Source organism: Phalangium opilio, unplaced genomic scaffold (assembly GCF_054372755.1).
Source record: "Phalangium opilio isolate 3A_F unplaced genomic scaffold, DU_Popi_V2 ptg000369l_1, whole genome shotgun sequence".
In the NCBI taxonomy this organism is placed as follows: domain Eukaryota; kingdom Metazoa; phylum Arthropoda; class Arachnida; order Opiliones; family Phalangiidae; genus Phalangium; species Phalangium opilio.
In genome coordinates this window covers 953,545-971,144 of record NW_028324232.1, presented here as the reverse complement: position 1 = coordinate 971,144, position 17,600 = coordinate 953,545, and the positions used below count along the sequence as shown (strand labels likewise).

The 17,600-nt window shown below is 33.9% G+C and overlaps 2 protein-coding genes across 2 annotated transcripts; both read right to left on the bottom strand.

Moving 5' to 3' along the window:
• Positions 1-265: 265 nt before the first annotated feature.
• Positions 266-6,465, bottom strand: LOC149597209 (oplophorus-luciferin 2-monooxygenase non-catalytic subunit-like). The gene is made up of 4 exons (XM_089861092.1): positions 5,932-6,465; positions 4,969-5,825; positions 3,907-4,055; positions 266-1,281 (listed from the first exon to the last, which is right to left on the bottom strand). The coding sequence occupies exons 2-4, from the start codon at positions 5,754-5,756 to the stop codon at positions 1,124-1,126; spliced, it is 1,095 nt and encodes a 364-aa protein (XP_089717218.1). The 5' UTR covers positions 5,757-5,825; positions 5,932-6,465; the 3' UTR covers positions 266-1,123.
• Positions 6,466-12,988: 6,523 nt separating this feature from the next.
• On the bottom strand, positions 12,989-16,529 carry LOC149597208 (prestin-like). The gene is made up of 12 exons (XM_089861106.1): positions 16,414-16,529; positions 15,433-15,581; positions 15,099-15,347; positions 14,901-15,011; positions 14,583-14,770; positions 14,351-14,515; positions 14,131-14,286; positions 13,794-13,876; positions 13,580-13,727; positions 13,321-13,512; positions 13,148-13,256; positions 12,989-13,095 (listed from the first exon to the last, which is right to left on the bottom strand). The coding sequence occupies exons 1-12, from the start codon at positions 16,527-16,529 to the stop codon at positions 12,989-12,991; spliced, it is 1,773 nt and encodes a 590-aa protein (XP_089717232.1).
• Positions 16,530-17,600: the final 1,071 nt, after the last annotated feature.

Sequence of the window (17,600 nt, the reverse complement as noted above, 5' to 3'; positions counted from 1 at the left end):
CTTAATATTAACTACCAATTAATTAGTGAGCTTAATATTAATTTCCAATTAATTCGTGAGCTTAATATTAATTTCCAATTAATTCGTGAGCTTAATATTAATTTCCAATTAATTAGTGAGCTTAATATTAATCAAAAATTAATTTGTAATCTTAATATTAATCAAAAATTGGGAGCTTAATATTAATTACCAGTTAATTAGTGAGCTTAATATTAATTACCAATTAATTTGTGGGCTTAATATTAAATAATTAATTATGCAAATACTGTTTCAGAATAATTTAATATATTTCAATTTTTTTCTCTTGGGAACAAAATTAATGACAATAATTAATTATAAAACATTCAATTATCTTTCGCTGAACTTCTTTTTTTTTCATATCTTGTTTAGAGATTCGCAAATAATATACATTAATCAAAATAAAGAAAAATTTAAAAAAAAAAACCACAATTATATATAAAATACTGAATTTTCCGTTTTTCCCACGGATATATACAGAAGTAGATAACGTAGAAGTTATATCATCTCTTTTTCGAATTGAGTAATGACAGTGTTCTTAGTTCCACTGTTCAATTTCCAATGGAAAAATAATATGGGATGCCAACATCGTTTAATATTATAATTAGTGAAAAAATATTTACAAACATTAATTTGTTTATCCTTAAAAAAAACAAATTATCGGCATTAAATTAATAATTAAAAATAATATCGTAATATTTAAGTAAACTAGCCTTAAATCGTAAAAAAAAGGTCAAAGTTCGTAACACTTTCAAACAAAAATATCTGGTCCATTATCTTCACGTCACCAAATAATTTTCCCAGCAAGTTTAGACTTGTATGTAGTTCAGTTCAGTTCAAAACATTCACCAGGGCATGTAATTCGTAATACTCGACGGTACCTTTTTTTATAAATTTTAGTTCAAACTTATTTAAACTAAAATTTTAATTTCTTTGGATACAATTTTAAAACAAAGTTTAATTTAGTTTTTTTCTTTTTTAAACCAAAGAAATTCTACGATAACTTAACCAAAATATAGTTCCAATTTTTGGTGCTGGTAGATATCAAGAGTGTATAATATGTATTTGCACTCTTGGTTGTAGTTTTAGTTTAAGTTTAGCGATATTACGAGGTTTCCGCCAACGTTTCCGACACCAAAGCTTGGGTGTCCGTTAAATGGACGCCCTTTTTATCGTCCGGTGCTTCGCAAGATCCTTCTAGATTTCGTGGTTTCTGATAGGCCACTATCCAATTCATGCGATCATCGCAAATCAACGGGTTATCTGGAATTTAAATTGTTCTATTATTAGACTGAAAGAACTAAATGGCGAAAAGTGAAAATTAATGGATCCAGCACGTGAATAAAATCGCAAAATAAAAATAAAAAATGTTGGCGCGTGAATTAAATCGCAAAAAAATAAAAATAAAAAATGTTGGCGCGTGAATTAAATCGCAAAATAAAAATAAAAGAAGTTGGCACGTGAATTAAATCTCTAAAATAACAATTCCACCCCCCTCCCCCCGGGCGCGTCAATTGTTATTTCAAACACATCAATTATGTTTACTTAGGGTGACCTCAAGTGCATGACAAAAACAATATATTTGTGTAGTTGATTTAAATTAAAATGGTAAAGATAATCAAGGATTTTGTCCCCTTTCAAGTATCGCTTCGATAATAATATAATAATCTATTGTACTTTGATTAATTATCTTGTTACTATGTACCTAAATTATTATTATTACAGTCAACAATTGCATTGACCTTTGCCCCCCAGTTCAAATTAAGTTTTCCCCCTAACTAAAATTCGCTGTTGGAATTAAGTTGGAAAGTTCTAAAAGTATAACGTCCCCCAAAACTCTAATCCATCCAGCAACACTCTTAGACTAAGCCTTCATTAAGAACTATATAACTAATTAGTAAACTAATTAACACACCCTACCCTTCTCTCTCTATTAAAGGAATACATAAAGCTAATAGGAATTTCTACGAGGGGTTTTGTGGGCCGGGTTTGAGAACTTATTATACGTCACACTACTCATAATTCTGGTTAACGTTTTTTCTAACTGTCGTTTCATTGGTTGCGAGTTAGCTCCTCCCAGAAAGCCCGCCTAGATACGTTGAGTGAAAATGGATGGCTTTAATAATTCCTAGTATCTGTATGTATTCCTATTATTATGGAAATGTTAAATTGCAGCCTTGAAAGGAGCGGATTTTATAATACGTTAAATTTTAAACCGTTATAAAGATTCTAATTTTCATTAGCTGGTCTCAAATTTTGTTTATGTTCTTAAAGGTTAAAAATTTGATCCCCGAAGTTAATGTTTCTCAATTAGATATATTCCAAGATAAATTTACAACGTTATGTACGTCTTGAGTGACTACGCAGAGTTAAGGGAGGCCCTCGACGTTGAAAAATATTTATAAATAGCATCAGATTCGTTGTAAGTTAAGCGGATAATTTTTTTTTTTTAAATATATCACATGATCTTCAAGATAGATAATTCCCCAATTTCTCAACGAATACAGGAACTATGGTTTTAAATTTCACATCAATTTTTATCTTAAATATTTCACTTTGTAGGCCAGGAAGTAAGCTAGTTGGTTAGTCTATGGAATATTTATTAATTTTCAAATCTTCGAATTTTAATATTGGCCGGTTGATTGTCAGTTAGTCAGTTTAAGCAATAATACATATAGCCACTAGGAATAATTGCGTAGACATTTTCAGTCAATGTATCTATTGCGGATTTTGTTGTGGGAGGAGCTTGAGTAAACATTATGACGAATTTTACCTCGCGAATTAATAATCTATCTGTTGCTACCATGCAACCAATGAAATCACGGTTAGGAAAGACGTTGACCAGAGTTATAACTTTATAAGCCTTGACGTTGATAGTAAATTCACAAGCCCTGCCCACAAAACCCGAATGCACAGAAATTAACATGGGGGACACAATAATTCCAATTATCTGTATGTATTCCCACTATCGTTTATTAATGGAATTTGTTTTTAAGTGCATTAATTATCTACGAAATAATAAAAAAATATATTAAAAACAAGGGGGCGCCCATCAGATCGATGTAGATAATTTACAATAGTTACTGAATTATTTTTTTTAAACATTAATCAGATTTTCACATTATCTTTTATCCATAATATTTATAATCCGATTTAAACTAGGCCTATAGTTATATCTAATAGTGACGCTTTCGAGCACGGGATATTACGCGTGAATTTTTGTTTTTATTTAAGGGATAGTGAAATACCCCTCGAATTTGGCCCCCATCCTGAAAAAACAATTTGGGCTCCATAAAATAAAGTGTGTGTTTAACTTGAGCCAAGAAATTCTTTGGGGGGGGGAGGTAATTTCGGGACTTCCTAGAATTTTAATAGAAATAGTCCAACTAAGTTGAACCACCCTCGCTTATCAGTCAGTTCACATTGTCACCAAAATGTTTAAGAGAAAACCGTGCCAGTAAGACGCTGAACGGAACGACTTGTTAATATTGGTAGCCTAGATTTAGCCTTTTTTTTAAAAAAACCGTTTCTCATCATTGTAGAGAAGGTCATCTATTTGGGATATACCCTTAAAGTCTCTAAGGAAAGACGATTCAAGGATTTTTTCAAATTTATAGTTTAGCACGTGAAAATTTCACGAGCCAAACTTGAAAAATTACAAACGCGCGCGCGAGCTTATAATATTTTTAATTTAAAGTATATCTTTCTTTAGCACGTGAAAATTCACGAGAAAAATTACAAGCACGCACGTGCTCTTATAATATTTAGTTTAAAATATATCTTTCTTTAGCGCGTGAAATTTTCACGTGCCTTTTATTTTTTTAATTTGAAAAATGGAGAGCTCGTGGGATGACTAAATTAAATTTGGTTAATGAATTTAATAGTTACCGTAAATCCATAATGTATCCAATGATTGGAAAACGTGTTGCCAAACATCAAATTTCAAGTTGGTGATTTTGTTGTTGTATAAAAGAACCTTTTGTAGCGCCGGCATGTTGTTAAAGAAGTCGTTCGGTAAACCGGTCAAGGCGTTGTGACTGAAATTAGAATTAAACACTATTAATTTAATTTAATGAGGATATAATTATTATCCATCTTTTCCCATGTTTAAAAAAGTAGACGATATTTGGAAAACAATATTTATATTTTTGCGGTCTCATTTCATTGTCTGGTTTCTAGTCAATACGAAGTTATCATACATTTTTTTTATTATTTCAAGATTAAGAAATCACTTTATTTTTCTCGTTGATTATCTTTTATGGAGTTTAGTAATTGACTAATAGTCTAATCTTACAACGTAGTAAGGATAATTTTACAAGGTTTCAATTGAAAACATTCTTCTAAATTTTTATTTATGTCGCGGGCCAATTAAAATCGTCGCCTTTTGATTGGTTGGCAGCTTAAATGCACCCAATTAAATATTTAGACGGTTGGTATTCCGTCCTCGCGCCATTTACAAATTTCTTACGAAATTCTTAATTGGAGTTAGTGTATGTAGCTAGTTGACGTCATATTGACGTCATATACTTTCATCTCGACACACCCTGTTTTCCAATTACCGTCTAACCGTCTCCGTCCATGACCTCTGTTAACCCCCCAACTTAGAAACGTTTATGAAAATTTTCCTTATTGATTAGTTTTCATTGCGTAATTACAGATTTAATCTTAATTAAGTTAATGCATTGCGTTTCTTGAGCTCAATTGCATCACAGGGGTGGGGGGGCTTAATTTAACTAATCTAAGATTAAAATTAATGATTATAAAATATTTTAGTTTTGGTGTTTGAGGTCCAACGAGAGTTGCCAAAAATTTGCATTTACTTTTATAGCGAGCTAGAAATGGACTAATTCCAAAGTTCTTTTTCTTTTCAATCTTTTTTAACGATCTTAATTACCTGGATTCTTAATTAAGCGTTCTTTAATTACCCTTAATTAAAATTAATCGACTCACCTTAAATCGATAGTAGTTAGAGATTGGGCGTCAATTGGAAATACGTTCCTTCCGATTCTGTTGATGGAGTTCTTGGCCAATGACAGTACGACAAGGTTGGTCAGTTCGGCAAAAGCTTTAGGTTGTACTTCGGTGATACCGCTATCTTCAAGTCTAACGACTTTAATCTTTAGGGCATCTTGACCTCCTTGGTACAATCCGGGGACGCTTTTAAACCAATCTTTCCCAACAACTCCCAACTGTTCTTGCAAGACATTGACTTCCGTGAGTTGGGGCAACCTTCCCAACCCCAATTGTTGCAATCCTTCGTTGCCAACGTTGCATTTCGTGATGTCAATTCGCTTAAGCGTCGAGGCCATACCTTCCAAAATGTACTGGTTATCTTCGGGGGTTAATGACGAAGAGCTACTGTCCGAATTGACCGGAAGTTCGCAAGTGACCAGACGGAGTATGACTGGTTTTAGTCCGCGGAATAGCTGGTTGCATTGGGCAAAGGATGGTAATTCAAAGTCTTGCAGTAACAGGGTTCCCAATTCGTAATCTTTCAATACGGTGAATATCCGCTGGAGAGCGTTGACGTCACTGACTCTTAAGCAGACGACGTGCATTCCGTAAACGGTCATTCGGCACGTGCAGGGTTGAATAAATTCGGGTCGGGGACACGAGACTTGTTGCACGAAACGGGATTGGACTGTTAAGCCGCCCCTGACCAGGGTAATAACCAATAGGAAGGCTAATAGGTACTTCAAGATCGATGACGTATTTACTCTTATGGCGGTAGTGGCCATTTTGGGGTACTTTTTCGTCTGGTTTTTATTCTTGATTTGAATAACTTTTAAGCTCTTTTAAATTGGGTTCTGTAAAAATATTTCGCAATTTTAACTTTAACTCTATTATAATTTTTATTCCAATTTTTAAAGTAAACTTAAGTAATCGAATGGAAACAATTAATAATAAACTTACCCGAAATTTATCCCAAGAAATCGCGATTTAGTTATTGAATCAAACGTCCTTGTAATTTTGGTAACAACGCAAAAAAACCAGTTCTTGAAAATTGAGCGCGAGTGAATTAAAATTTGTAAAACTCAACGCGCCTGAAAATAATAAAAGAGACTGATGGCGCGTGAAAATAATCCGTCTGTTCTGAACAAAATAATAATAAACAGAAGGAACTTTTTCTTATGAAGTGTAAAAGTTTCTTCGTAATAGTGGCGTGCCGAAAAAGTTAGTGGTGTTTTTATGTCGACATTTGCCGTGTTAATGCCAGCGGGAACTCTCGTTTAAATCCTCAAGTAGATCTCTCTCTCCTCTCTCTCTTTCTCTCTCTCTCTCTCTCTCTCAGCTTCGTCCCCCAGCATCCCTCGCGCTTCGTGTTCACTTGATGTAATCACTTTAGCCACGCCCTCTCCCGTTCCTCATTGTTCCACTCTTTCCTTCCTGTAGTGTGTTGTTGCCGCTCAACTTCCGATTAAAAGAAAATGTGATGATAATTAGTCCGATCCCTCATTCGGTCGCTCGCTAATTCCACGGAAATATATTATTATAGAAGATTCTTAATTACAACCAGGACGGTTAATTCATTCATTCAGATGATTCATTAAATAAATAACCGTTAAGTCTACTACGAAATTTCTATTTAGATTACGTCAAGTATAGAATTAGAATTCCACGTGTTTTTCACGCGCGTAATTTTCAAAATAATCTCGCGCTTCTTTTTTTTCACGTGAAAGTTTGAAACATTTTACCTCGTGCAATCTCGTGCGCGTGTGAATTTTATTGTTTGAAAGATTCACGCGCGTTCCGTTGTATAGTCTGCTACTACGAACCTTTTCGTGACGTCACACCCTTATCGGTTTTGGCAACCATATTGAAAGTCGTCAGCTCAGGCCATACAACAATTTAGACTGACGTCACATCCTTCCCGTAGCTCCACCACTCTATGGTCATCGGCCTAGATTTCTATATCTGTTAATTAAAGATATATATTTAGCCAATAAACAAAGAAAGGCATTGTCGAGTATTGGTCAATTAAGAGGTCAAAGAATTCCTAGAAATAACAGCACCTCGTTGTCCGGAAAAGGAGCAAACAAATCTGGGAAGCCCGATAAAAAGAAATAACATTGTCCGGCGGCTACAGGAAATTAAGGGTCAGTCAGTGCTCGTGCGTGGGATGTCCAGGATATAAACTTCCTTTTAATCAAAGACTTAATTAAGGCCGATAATTTAACACCCACTCTAATAGCCACGCCCCTTTACGACCTCAACCCCTTCTTTCCCCACCCAGGCCTAAGACGCCGGACCGGACATTGAAACCAATTTGTATTGACATCGTATATATATTTAGAGCAATTACCCATTTCTAGGAAATATAATAGTAGGAATGCATAGCAGCTAATAGGAATAATTGTGTGTAGCCATACGTATCTAGGTGGGCTTTGTGGGAGGAGCTAGCTAGACTTTATCATTACGTATGACGAATTTTACCCATAGAGAATTAATAATCTATCTCGCTGCGTCTTGCACCCCTTACCGTGCAACCAACGAAAATATCACAGTTAGGAAAGACGCCATCAGAATTATCAGGCGTAAGGTCTCAAGCCCGGTATACCCACAAAACCCGAAATCATAGAAATTAACAAGGGACGCAATGATTCCTAGTAGCAGTATGTATTCCTGGAATTATTTAAAATTAAAACGTCGTATCTTTTATTTTTGAACTCAGGTTTTTTTTCTTTTGTTTAAAATAATATTAATTTTAAAATAAAATCGGCACGCGCTGAAATACGAGAGCTCGCGTGAGAAAGAATTTTAAAAGTTTTGGTGAAAGTTTTTATTTTGTTATTGTGATCTTGTTGCTTCTTACGATATCTATGGAAGTTTTTTCTTAACTTCTTTATCGATTGCGCATGCTCCTTAACGTTTTAAAATATACATAAGAAGGAATGAAATAGAGTTGGCGCAAAAATGGGACGGGGATTCGAACCTTGACGGGATTATGAATGAAATGGGAGATCACCCGCCTACAAAATATACAATTGTCAACAACTAACGGTCGTAAATCGTGTCAATCAAATAAAAAAACTACGCGATAAATAAGAAGTAAATAATAAGTAAATATTACTTAATAATTTAGGCTTAAGTTTAAAGAAACCAAAACAGAATTAAGAAATACAAAAAATCTTGGAAAATAATACAAAATATTGAGGAATCTTTATTAAATTTAATCTGTTTGACAGACAGACATAAATCCCAATTGTAATTGACCTCCAAAGAACGAAAGCTCTTTACCATATCGCACGTTAAATTTGATTAAATTTAATTTCTGAAACGGATAGCTGGCATTTTAAAATAAAATTACGCTGTCTCGTTCTCCAAAACACCTTGCTCCATTTTCCACCGCCAGACAAAGCAGGGTCATTCAAAGGTTAATAATAACAGGGGGTGGTTGTGGGGGGGGGGGGTAATGAAATAAGTAATTAAACTATGGTTCCATCCCAATGACAAAGATAAGGCGCAGCTTTTCGGATTAATATAAAATGACAATTCAGATTTTAATCTCGAAACGATTATAGTGGAAGTAAATTCTATGTCTAGATGGCTGGCTACGTGCCCGATAGTGAAATGGCGCCAAAAAAAGCACGCGCGCATATTAGACACTCCCATAAAGACCTAAAAATAATAATATTTAAAAAGAACGTTAAACGGCACGCGCTACCTGCGTTTCACGCTTGGTTTCCATGGTAACCGTATCTTTCAATTCACGCGCTGTTGATTGTTCAATTCACGCGCGCCCGCCTTTAACCGTGTCTCGTCACTCTCGTGCGCTCAAAAATTGGCGCCTTTACTGGCGCAGACTGTTTGGCGCCTTTTCCTCTTAAAGGATGACGTGGCGTGGTGTGGTGCCGTGCGGGGTTTTTAAATTTAGCTTAAGCCGGGGAATTAAAGGTAGATCCTTGATTCTAAGAAAAGGTTTTGCTGTAGTGGGAATTTCACCTGTTCACGTACTATACCTACTTCTTTTTCTAAGTTATTTTTTAAATAGATGTAAAGGTAGCTTACAAGGTTATCGAGGTGAATTAACCTTTATCTAGAACATCGTGTTCTGTTTCAGCACATTTGGCACCGGGTTCCACTTATATATTATATAGTGTTTAATTCAGTGCCACTTTAAATTCATGGAATTTTTTACCTTTAAATTATATTTAATATTTCCTAACCTTAACACCGAAAAAAGTAAAAAAAAAAGTTAGATATATTCATCGATGATTATCAATTAGATTAAGTGATTAAAAAGCGTTTTTAATTGTTTCAATTTAATAGAAACCGCCTCCAAATTTCAACACCTTCCGTATAATTGTTAATCAATTTTAATTGATAAAATTATTTATCAGTTACGTTAGTTTTATTATAAATACGTCTATTCTATGGAACTACTTTATTTAATATATTAATTATTAACGTATTCATCCGCTTGTTACTTAAAATTTTCCAAAATTCAAATTTGGAGCGCCTTCCTAGAAGCGCTCGACGAAATTGGCACTAGCGATAAGAAAACTTAATTAGGAATAATTACAAAAGCAGACGAGTCGTGGGATTCGAAAATTATGTTTGACTAATTGCCATTAAGTTCAGAAGACGTAACCGCTAAATAAGATTACGTCAGCCGCATTAAACAAGAGCGATCATTATTATTTTATTTTATTTTTAATATTAAGAAAAATTATAAGAATCCCACACTTTCTCTGGTTTAAAGAAATTAACGCAGCAATTCTAATCTTCCAAATTATATTTATTTCTTGAGTAAAAAAAAAACGGGGGTGGATTTAATTTTTAACTTGTTTTATTTAATTTTCTAAATTTGTGGCGCCAATTTCTTTCAAATTGTATTTAAATCTACACTCTGTTTTATTTATTAATTTTCTTTAGCGATAGCATCTGTCTGGTTCTGACTGTATTAAGTTCTATGGGAAATTAACACAGGGTGCCATTATACCATATTTTTTTTTTTAATTTACGTGATATAATAAATTAACCCTCGTGAGATGTTGCATCATCTTAAGTCGGGAATGCCAGCAAGCGACAGACATCTTCCTAGGAAGTGATAAATAGTTCCGCTGGAAGTTAAAATTATATTTAAACTTAAACTTAAGCGCCAACTCTAATCTCTGTGGAATCTCTTTTAGGGGTTATCCTCCAAGAATTAAACAAATTTAAATTTAGCGATAAATTACTTTCTAAAGGTCCCTTCGCTAGATTAGAAAAGTATAAACAATTTTAATAGATGGTTTTATCAAATGAAAAAAACATTCTCTTAGCTTTAACTTCAGTGCAGTGTTGCCAGGCCATCTGTGAGTCAAATTGGTACAAGTACCAGAAGTGAGATGAGACTAGAAGTGAAGGGCTCTAGCATTGATAGTAGATCGTGGCACTAGTGAACAAATTTGAGGATTTTATGCCACCGCTTCCATCGCGCCTACACTACAGAGAAAAAAATTGGTCGAGTTCCAAAAACATTTCCTACCCCCTTCCCCTCAACCTAAAGCGGCCGAACACGGACGCGGCTCCTTGAATCTAGTTCGTCCGTCTACCACCGCGAGCGTCTCACGTTTGGAGGGAAAATTCTGAAACCGCCACTAGAGGGCCAACCGTTCTTGTGTTATCAAGAATCTTCACTTTCGCCGAGTGAAGAATTTGGTTAGCTCAGTACTTCGGGTCTCATCTCACTTCTGCAAGTACTGATTCAAACTGAACTGTTAGCAATACCAATGATCTCATCTGGCAACACTTGGGGAACGACAAAAAAATGTTTTATACACGGTTTGGGTTGGGAATTTTGTCTTTGGTCTTGTTAAAACTTTAAAAAAGAAAAACTTTACTAACAAAACTAAATTAAGTTAATTAAGTTCAATATGTTTGCCCCCAAAATGACTGACCTTGCGCTATATATTAAAGCCAAGAAGGGGGGTTGGGAAGTTAATAAAAAATTTTGAATGAAGCTAGTGTACGTTTTTTGACAGCTTGGAACGTAGAAGCCAATCAAAAAATAACTTTAATAATAAAAGAAGTAATAAAAATTAGTCTCCAATTTGCGGTCCTTCTTGAAGATTTAATTCGTGTTCGGGACCCCAACTTGGAAATACGCGTTGTTCTTAAGAGTTCTTAAGGTTTCTTATTGTAGCCCAACTCTATATAGAAAGTATAAATAATTGAATAAAAGCGAGAGAAGAATAACGAAAACAAAAATTGTATACGTACACTTTTTGTTGGAAAAATGTTACCGCTAAGGTTTTTTTCCATATTACGAAACACATATATACACAATCATGACGTCATTCCACGTCATTCTAACAAGCTTAATGCACAGATTAAGATAATTATCTTTATGGCTTTTGAACTAATTAAAATAAGTCGAAGAAAGAACGTGAAATTTGATCTTATACATTTTATTTATTTTTTAATCTTTTTTGATGACACAAAAATATAATTTGGTAACGGGTTAATGTTTTGAGGTCGATATGATGAAATTGGAAACCCATGATGAAGTTGAAATATCAATAAACATAACCCCAAGAATGTCAAAGGTCAAATATACGCCGAGATTAAACTTTCATTGAGTTCAAATAATCAGGAAAAATTAAAAATTGATGTGTCATTAAACTACATATTGTAATTTAGGTTTTGGAAGTCATTTGAGTTCAAATATCATCCCGAGGTATCTTGTGTTTAAGTTAATGTTAATTCAGGGATAGATTTAATTTTAGAAGTAGGAATGGAGAACAGAGTAATCTGGGCGCGTGCATCAAAGTCCCGCACCCCCTTTTAACGGGACGGAGGGGGTATGAATGAAGAGGCGGGAGGGTCATAGCGAGCGACAGTGGTAAAATGGAATTACGTATTTTTCGCCGTCCCCGTCAGCAACGTCATCAAAACGTAGGGTTTAAGTGAGCAGCCAATAAGATAATTTAAACTTTTCGTTACGTGTTAGTTGGTTGGAGGGAGGGGCATATCTATACTGGGTGGTCTATGAGTCGGAATAACTGAAGTAAATACTAACCGTTTATTCTCCATTCCTACTTCTAAAATTAAATCTATCCCTGATCTTACGTAACCATATGTAGTAAAAACAGATGAGATGTGAATATTTTGTGTTTTATTTTTTATCGTGAGTGATACATGAAGTTTATTTAAACATAAATGAATGAAAATATTTTAGTTTTAAAAATCAAATCAGACTTCGACGTCTCTGATTCATTGATTGATAACAATCATAATCGAGCTACTAAATCCTTCGTAGTCGCCATTTCCTGTTTTACGAAATTAATTAATATTATTTTTAAAATTAAAACGTCTCTCATAATTAATTTCAATTTAAATAAATTAAACATACCTGGTCAAGTTTGGCCGATTTCACCGCGTCTTGAATAGACGGGAATATTTTGCAATAACCGATTTGTTCTAATAACCCTGACCGGTCCAGGGTCTTCAAAGTCGCGTCTGTAATGTAATTACAATTAGGAATACATACAACTATTAGGAATAATAATAATACCTGGGGCTGCGGCTAATAAGACTTCTATGTTATCTTTACGACACGCTTTTACAACCTATTCGTAATGCAAGTAATTATTATACCTACTTAGAACATTGGGGAAATTGTAACTTTGTTTTTTTTACTTGAGCGAGTGTTTCGGCTCCATTATGATCAACGAAACACATTGATGAACAATCTATGACGAGATGGAGTGGAATATTTCCAATTTCGGCGTGTCGTCGATGTTGAGCTAGAATTATTTCCACGTCGCGTTCAAAGTGACCAGTGGTCGCGAAAAATAACGGGCAAGCGAAACGGAAAATAATAATGTCACCCAATTCCGAAGAAATGACCTTGATAATTTAATAATTAGGATTAAATCGTTGCCATGGAAACGGGTAGATCAGATCGATTACCATTTTAAGTTTTTTCGAATGCGTCAGGTATATCCCGGAATTTTCGTGTTCTTTTAGAATGGCCCCTCTGTAATTATGCATTCTCCAAGTAATTGAGAACAAAGCCGTTATGACCCCGGCTATTAAACCGTAGGAAACGTCCAAGATGACCACAGCCAAAAAGGTCACGGCCCAAACAATCTAAATTAATTATAGTTAGAAATTGCTTATTGTATAAACAAAATTAAAACACATTTAAAACTGACCGAATCAGCTCGAGATAAAGGCCACAGAACGAATATTTCTTTAATAGTTGAAAAATAATTCTTGACCGCTATGGCGATACTTGCTGCTAAGACACACTAATAAAAAATATACAATTTAATTTATTTAACATTTAAGTAGCCCTTTATTAAGTTTAATTACCTTTGGAAGTGGCGCCATAAGCGGGCCGACAAAATAAATGACGAAAACCATAAGTACGCAAGATATCATTCCCGTCAACTGTGTTTTACATCCCACACTTTCCAGTACTGAACTCCTGGCCAAGGAACCAGCAGCTGGAATACTCGAAAATACACCACCTAAAATGTTACTAACTCCAAGTGCTAGTAACTCCTTAATTTAATTACATTTTAAATGATTTAATTAATTATGTTTTTCGAATTTTTTAATTACTAATTACTTGATTGGCATCAACTTTATGATCGTATTTTTTGGCGTACATTGTCGCCATTGAAAAGGTGCTCGTGAAAGCCACCAGTCCGATGGCGATTGAATCGGCGAATACCATTTGGAAAATTGGGAAATCGGGCATAATCGGATCAGGCAATCTTTTTTTTTTGCGTTTTAATAAGTAATTTTTTTTTATTTTAAAGTTTAAGTTTAATCGAGGTTACCCGTTAGGAATATGTCCGGTTATGGTCACTCCGTATTTTGCGTTCAGATCTAAGTAGTAAGACGTCAGTGTAGCTACGACAACCTGCGTTAAGCTTAGCGTTAGACACGTGAAGTTATTTATAGACTTTCAAGCGCATGAAATTAATAATAATATAGGGGTATTTCTAAACCAGCACGTGAAAATAAATTTATTTTATAAATTGGCACGTGAAAATAAGTTTATTTTATAAATTGGCGCGTGGGAAATTGAACCGGACACGTGATTTTAAAATGAACAGAAACACCTTCAGGAATTTTATATTTATAGCTATTGTTTGTTAATAGTTAAGTACTTACGACTATTAAGTCAACTGGTAAGGGAAACTTTGCCTTCCTTTGAAATAGGGGTCCCAAAAAATCTTTACCCAGGATAACAAAAACCACGACACAAACGGACAGAACGGTCGAGACGATGTGAGCCGTGGCAATATTCTTAAAAACGGCAATCAAAGTCTGAAATTAAAATAGAAATTAATTTCCCCAATTAATTAAAGCAATTATATATATATATAATTACATAAATGACGCTAAACGTTCCGCCGTAATCGTCGAACTTTAACCCCAGCATCCCTTTGAATTGACTGACCGCTGTTTGAACAGCGCAACCGGCTGTGAAACCATTTGCCAAAGCGGGTGAAATTAAAACACCCAATTTACCCAATCGTAAAATATACAGAATTATCTAATTTGGAATTTAATTTGTTAATAATTTTTATATTATCGATTATTTTTTAACTTTTAAAACTAACTTGGACGATGCCGGCCAAAAAGGCCACTGCCGTAGCGACTTGCAACGGACTCGGAGCGTTAACTTGTTGTAACGGTGTTTTAATGCCGCTTATTACGTTAAAAGTTGAATTGGCAACGATGACCGTTTCGATATGAGCGTAATTTTTAATCACATTCCCCATCATTAAAGATAAAACCGTGAATGTTCCTGAAATGAACATTAACAAAATAATAAAATAAATAATTTATTTATTTATTTGTTTTTAATATTCAAAATTTCAAACAAATAAATAATTTATTTATTTATTTGTTTTTAATATTCAAAATTTCAAACTTACCAACTGAAGTTTGTCTAGAAGTTCCCAAAAAACTGTAAACCAAGGGTGGAAAAAATGAAGAGTACAGCCCAATTACTGCCGGGACCCGGGCCAATAACGCGTTACCCAAACCTAATTAAAAATATATTTAATTAATTTAATTTCAAATAAGAATTTACAGGGGTGTTACCTAAAGGTTTGTAGGCGTACTGTACATACCTTGAGGTACTTGATAAATGGCTGCAGTAATACCGGAAACGATATCGGAAATTAGCCAATCCCTAAGCTTGTATTGTCTTAACCACGATATAAATGGGAAAGTAATTAAGAAAAATTTCTGCAAGGCGTTACAGTTGCAATAATTCTTTCGAACTCTTCGACATTCTTTCTTAATTTTTCCAACTGGACTTAGGTTCTCTTTGGGGAAATGTAGACTGTTCACGCTGTTCACCGAACTCCAATTCTTAACTACAAAGGGAGGGGTTACAAATATTAATTAATTAAAAAAATAAGTAATCTAATTAAATAATTAACACGAATAGGGTTTAATTACTTTTTTTCCTGAGACCTTTCCGCTGTTCGGCTCTTTGCGGTTTTTCTACAACGGGGGATGGTGGGTAGACATCGGCGAAACGCAGTATGGGTCGGTCAACCGTAATGCGAATTGAACCCTCAGTTCCCTCGGGTCCTTGACCATTCGGACTATAGTGTTAAAGAAATTAATTTCTAAATTAATTAATCATATACGGAATATTTTGCAAAAAAATTAGATCAAATCACATGGGAATATGAAATGAAACTGCAACAGTAAGGTAGCGGTAGTACTTGTAAAGAAGAATGTCCTTGTGGAAAATTAATGTGAAAATACTGTAATAACTCTGACGTATAAGACTAAGTTATTTCACGCATGTTACCCTTGCACGTGCACAGAGGTACGTCAGTAGATTTCGCGGAATCAGTATTGCATCTATGATATCGACTTTAAGTTTGAGTACACGTAATTTAAACATATGTTAGTTAACGATATTTCGAAAATTTCACATCGTAAATCACGTTGATACTCTTCTGTTTCTATATGGGAACTACCGTTACCGTGCGAACGGTGCGATGGAACTTGTATTATTAACCTTAGCAACAAGTTTATCAAAGTTCCATTGTATTTTAATTAATATTTATTTATTTATATATTTATATTTATTTCCGGGATTTTTTGTTAAGAAAAAACAAAATGTGTTATGAAAATAATTTGTTTTATTTTTTTATTATAAATGTTAATGAATGACTAACTAACCCTAACTAGCTAGGCTGGTTGAAAAACACGTTATTAGAAGCGTGAACTTAATTCTATATAAAATCGAAAATCGCAAAAACACGTGCTAGTTTATTTTAATATCATTTCAATTTAAAAAAAAATAATAATAATAAAAATAAACGCACGTGAAAAATTACACGCGATTTTATTTTATTATTATTATTTTTTTTTTTTAATATTAAATTCTAGGCCTAGGTATTTTTAATTTAAAATAATACTTACAATTTCTTCCCTTTACTAAGTTTATAAGCGTGTTTAAATTGAATTTTGCTGAAGTAATCGGCCGTATGCGAGCCAACATCGCCTGGTTCCGAAAATCGCCTCAGTCCTCTGGACATTCTTAAGATCTAATTTCTTCCAAATACTTATAGCTGTAAAATAATCGAAATAACAATAATAATACATGACATACCTTAAATCAAAAACAACACTATTATCTCCATAGAAAGTAGATAATTAGGACAAATATTATTGCTTACCAAAGTCTAGCTGGGTTTAAATAAATAATATCATTTAGTCATCGGGAGGAAAAACATAATAATAATATTGCCTTTCAGGTAACCGTATATAATTCCTTAACGTTAATTGAATAGAAACATTCCCTTGATACGTTATTTTTTTCTCTCTATTCTGATTAATCATTTATGATATTGTAGTCTGCAGAAGGTTACTTCAATTGATAAGCTCTGATATTGATTGTTGTTGTGTATGGAAAAATTCAAATCTTATTGGTTAATAATCACCACGTGATATTATTTTTAAAACTTGAAATAACTTTTCTATACCAGCGATAAATTTCAAATCGCACGTGAAATCTTTTTCATTATGATTTGATTTTTGATAAATCTACTTGTTTATTCGAGGGGAAGGACACGCGTAGGGGTTTGACGGTAATACACTTGTATTTTAGTTACAAAAAAAATAATAAGAAAAACAATTAAGATTTTGGTTGTAAACAAGCACGCATCTGGATATACATTTTTTTGTTGCAGAAATATCTACAATCGTTATTTTCGTAATGGTTGCTAATTGCACCAAGATTTCAAATAGGCCTAACTATAACCCATACTCCATTTTATATTATTTTAATCAAATTGAGTTCAATATAATAACGATATAGGGGATTTTATGCGCGAATCTAGTTCAAAATGCTAATAAAATATCCCACACATTCACCTACGGAGCATAATTTAACTTTATGCAAATTTGAACGCGACTGATTTAGGTTACCCCTAGCGTAACACTAACTCAATTAAACTAAATTGCAGTTAGTTATTACGTAATATAAAGACAGGGTCGTAGAAAAAAATGCAATTTGATAACTTACCTCTTTTATAGACTTCTCTAAATTATTTCTGCAAAACTTTTATTGGCGAGATGTGAAACAGTTCATTGTTCTCGTAAAATAA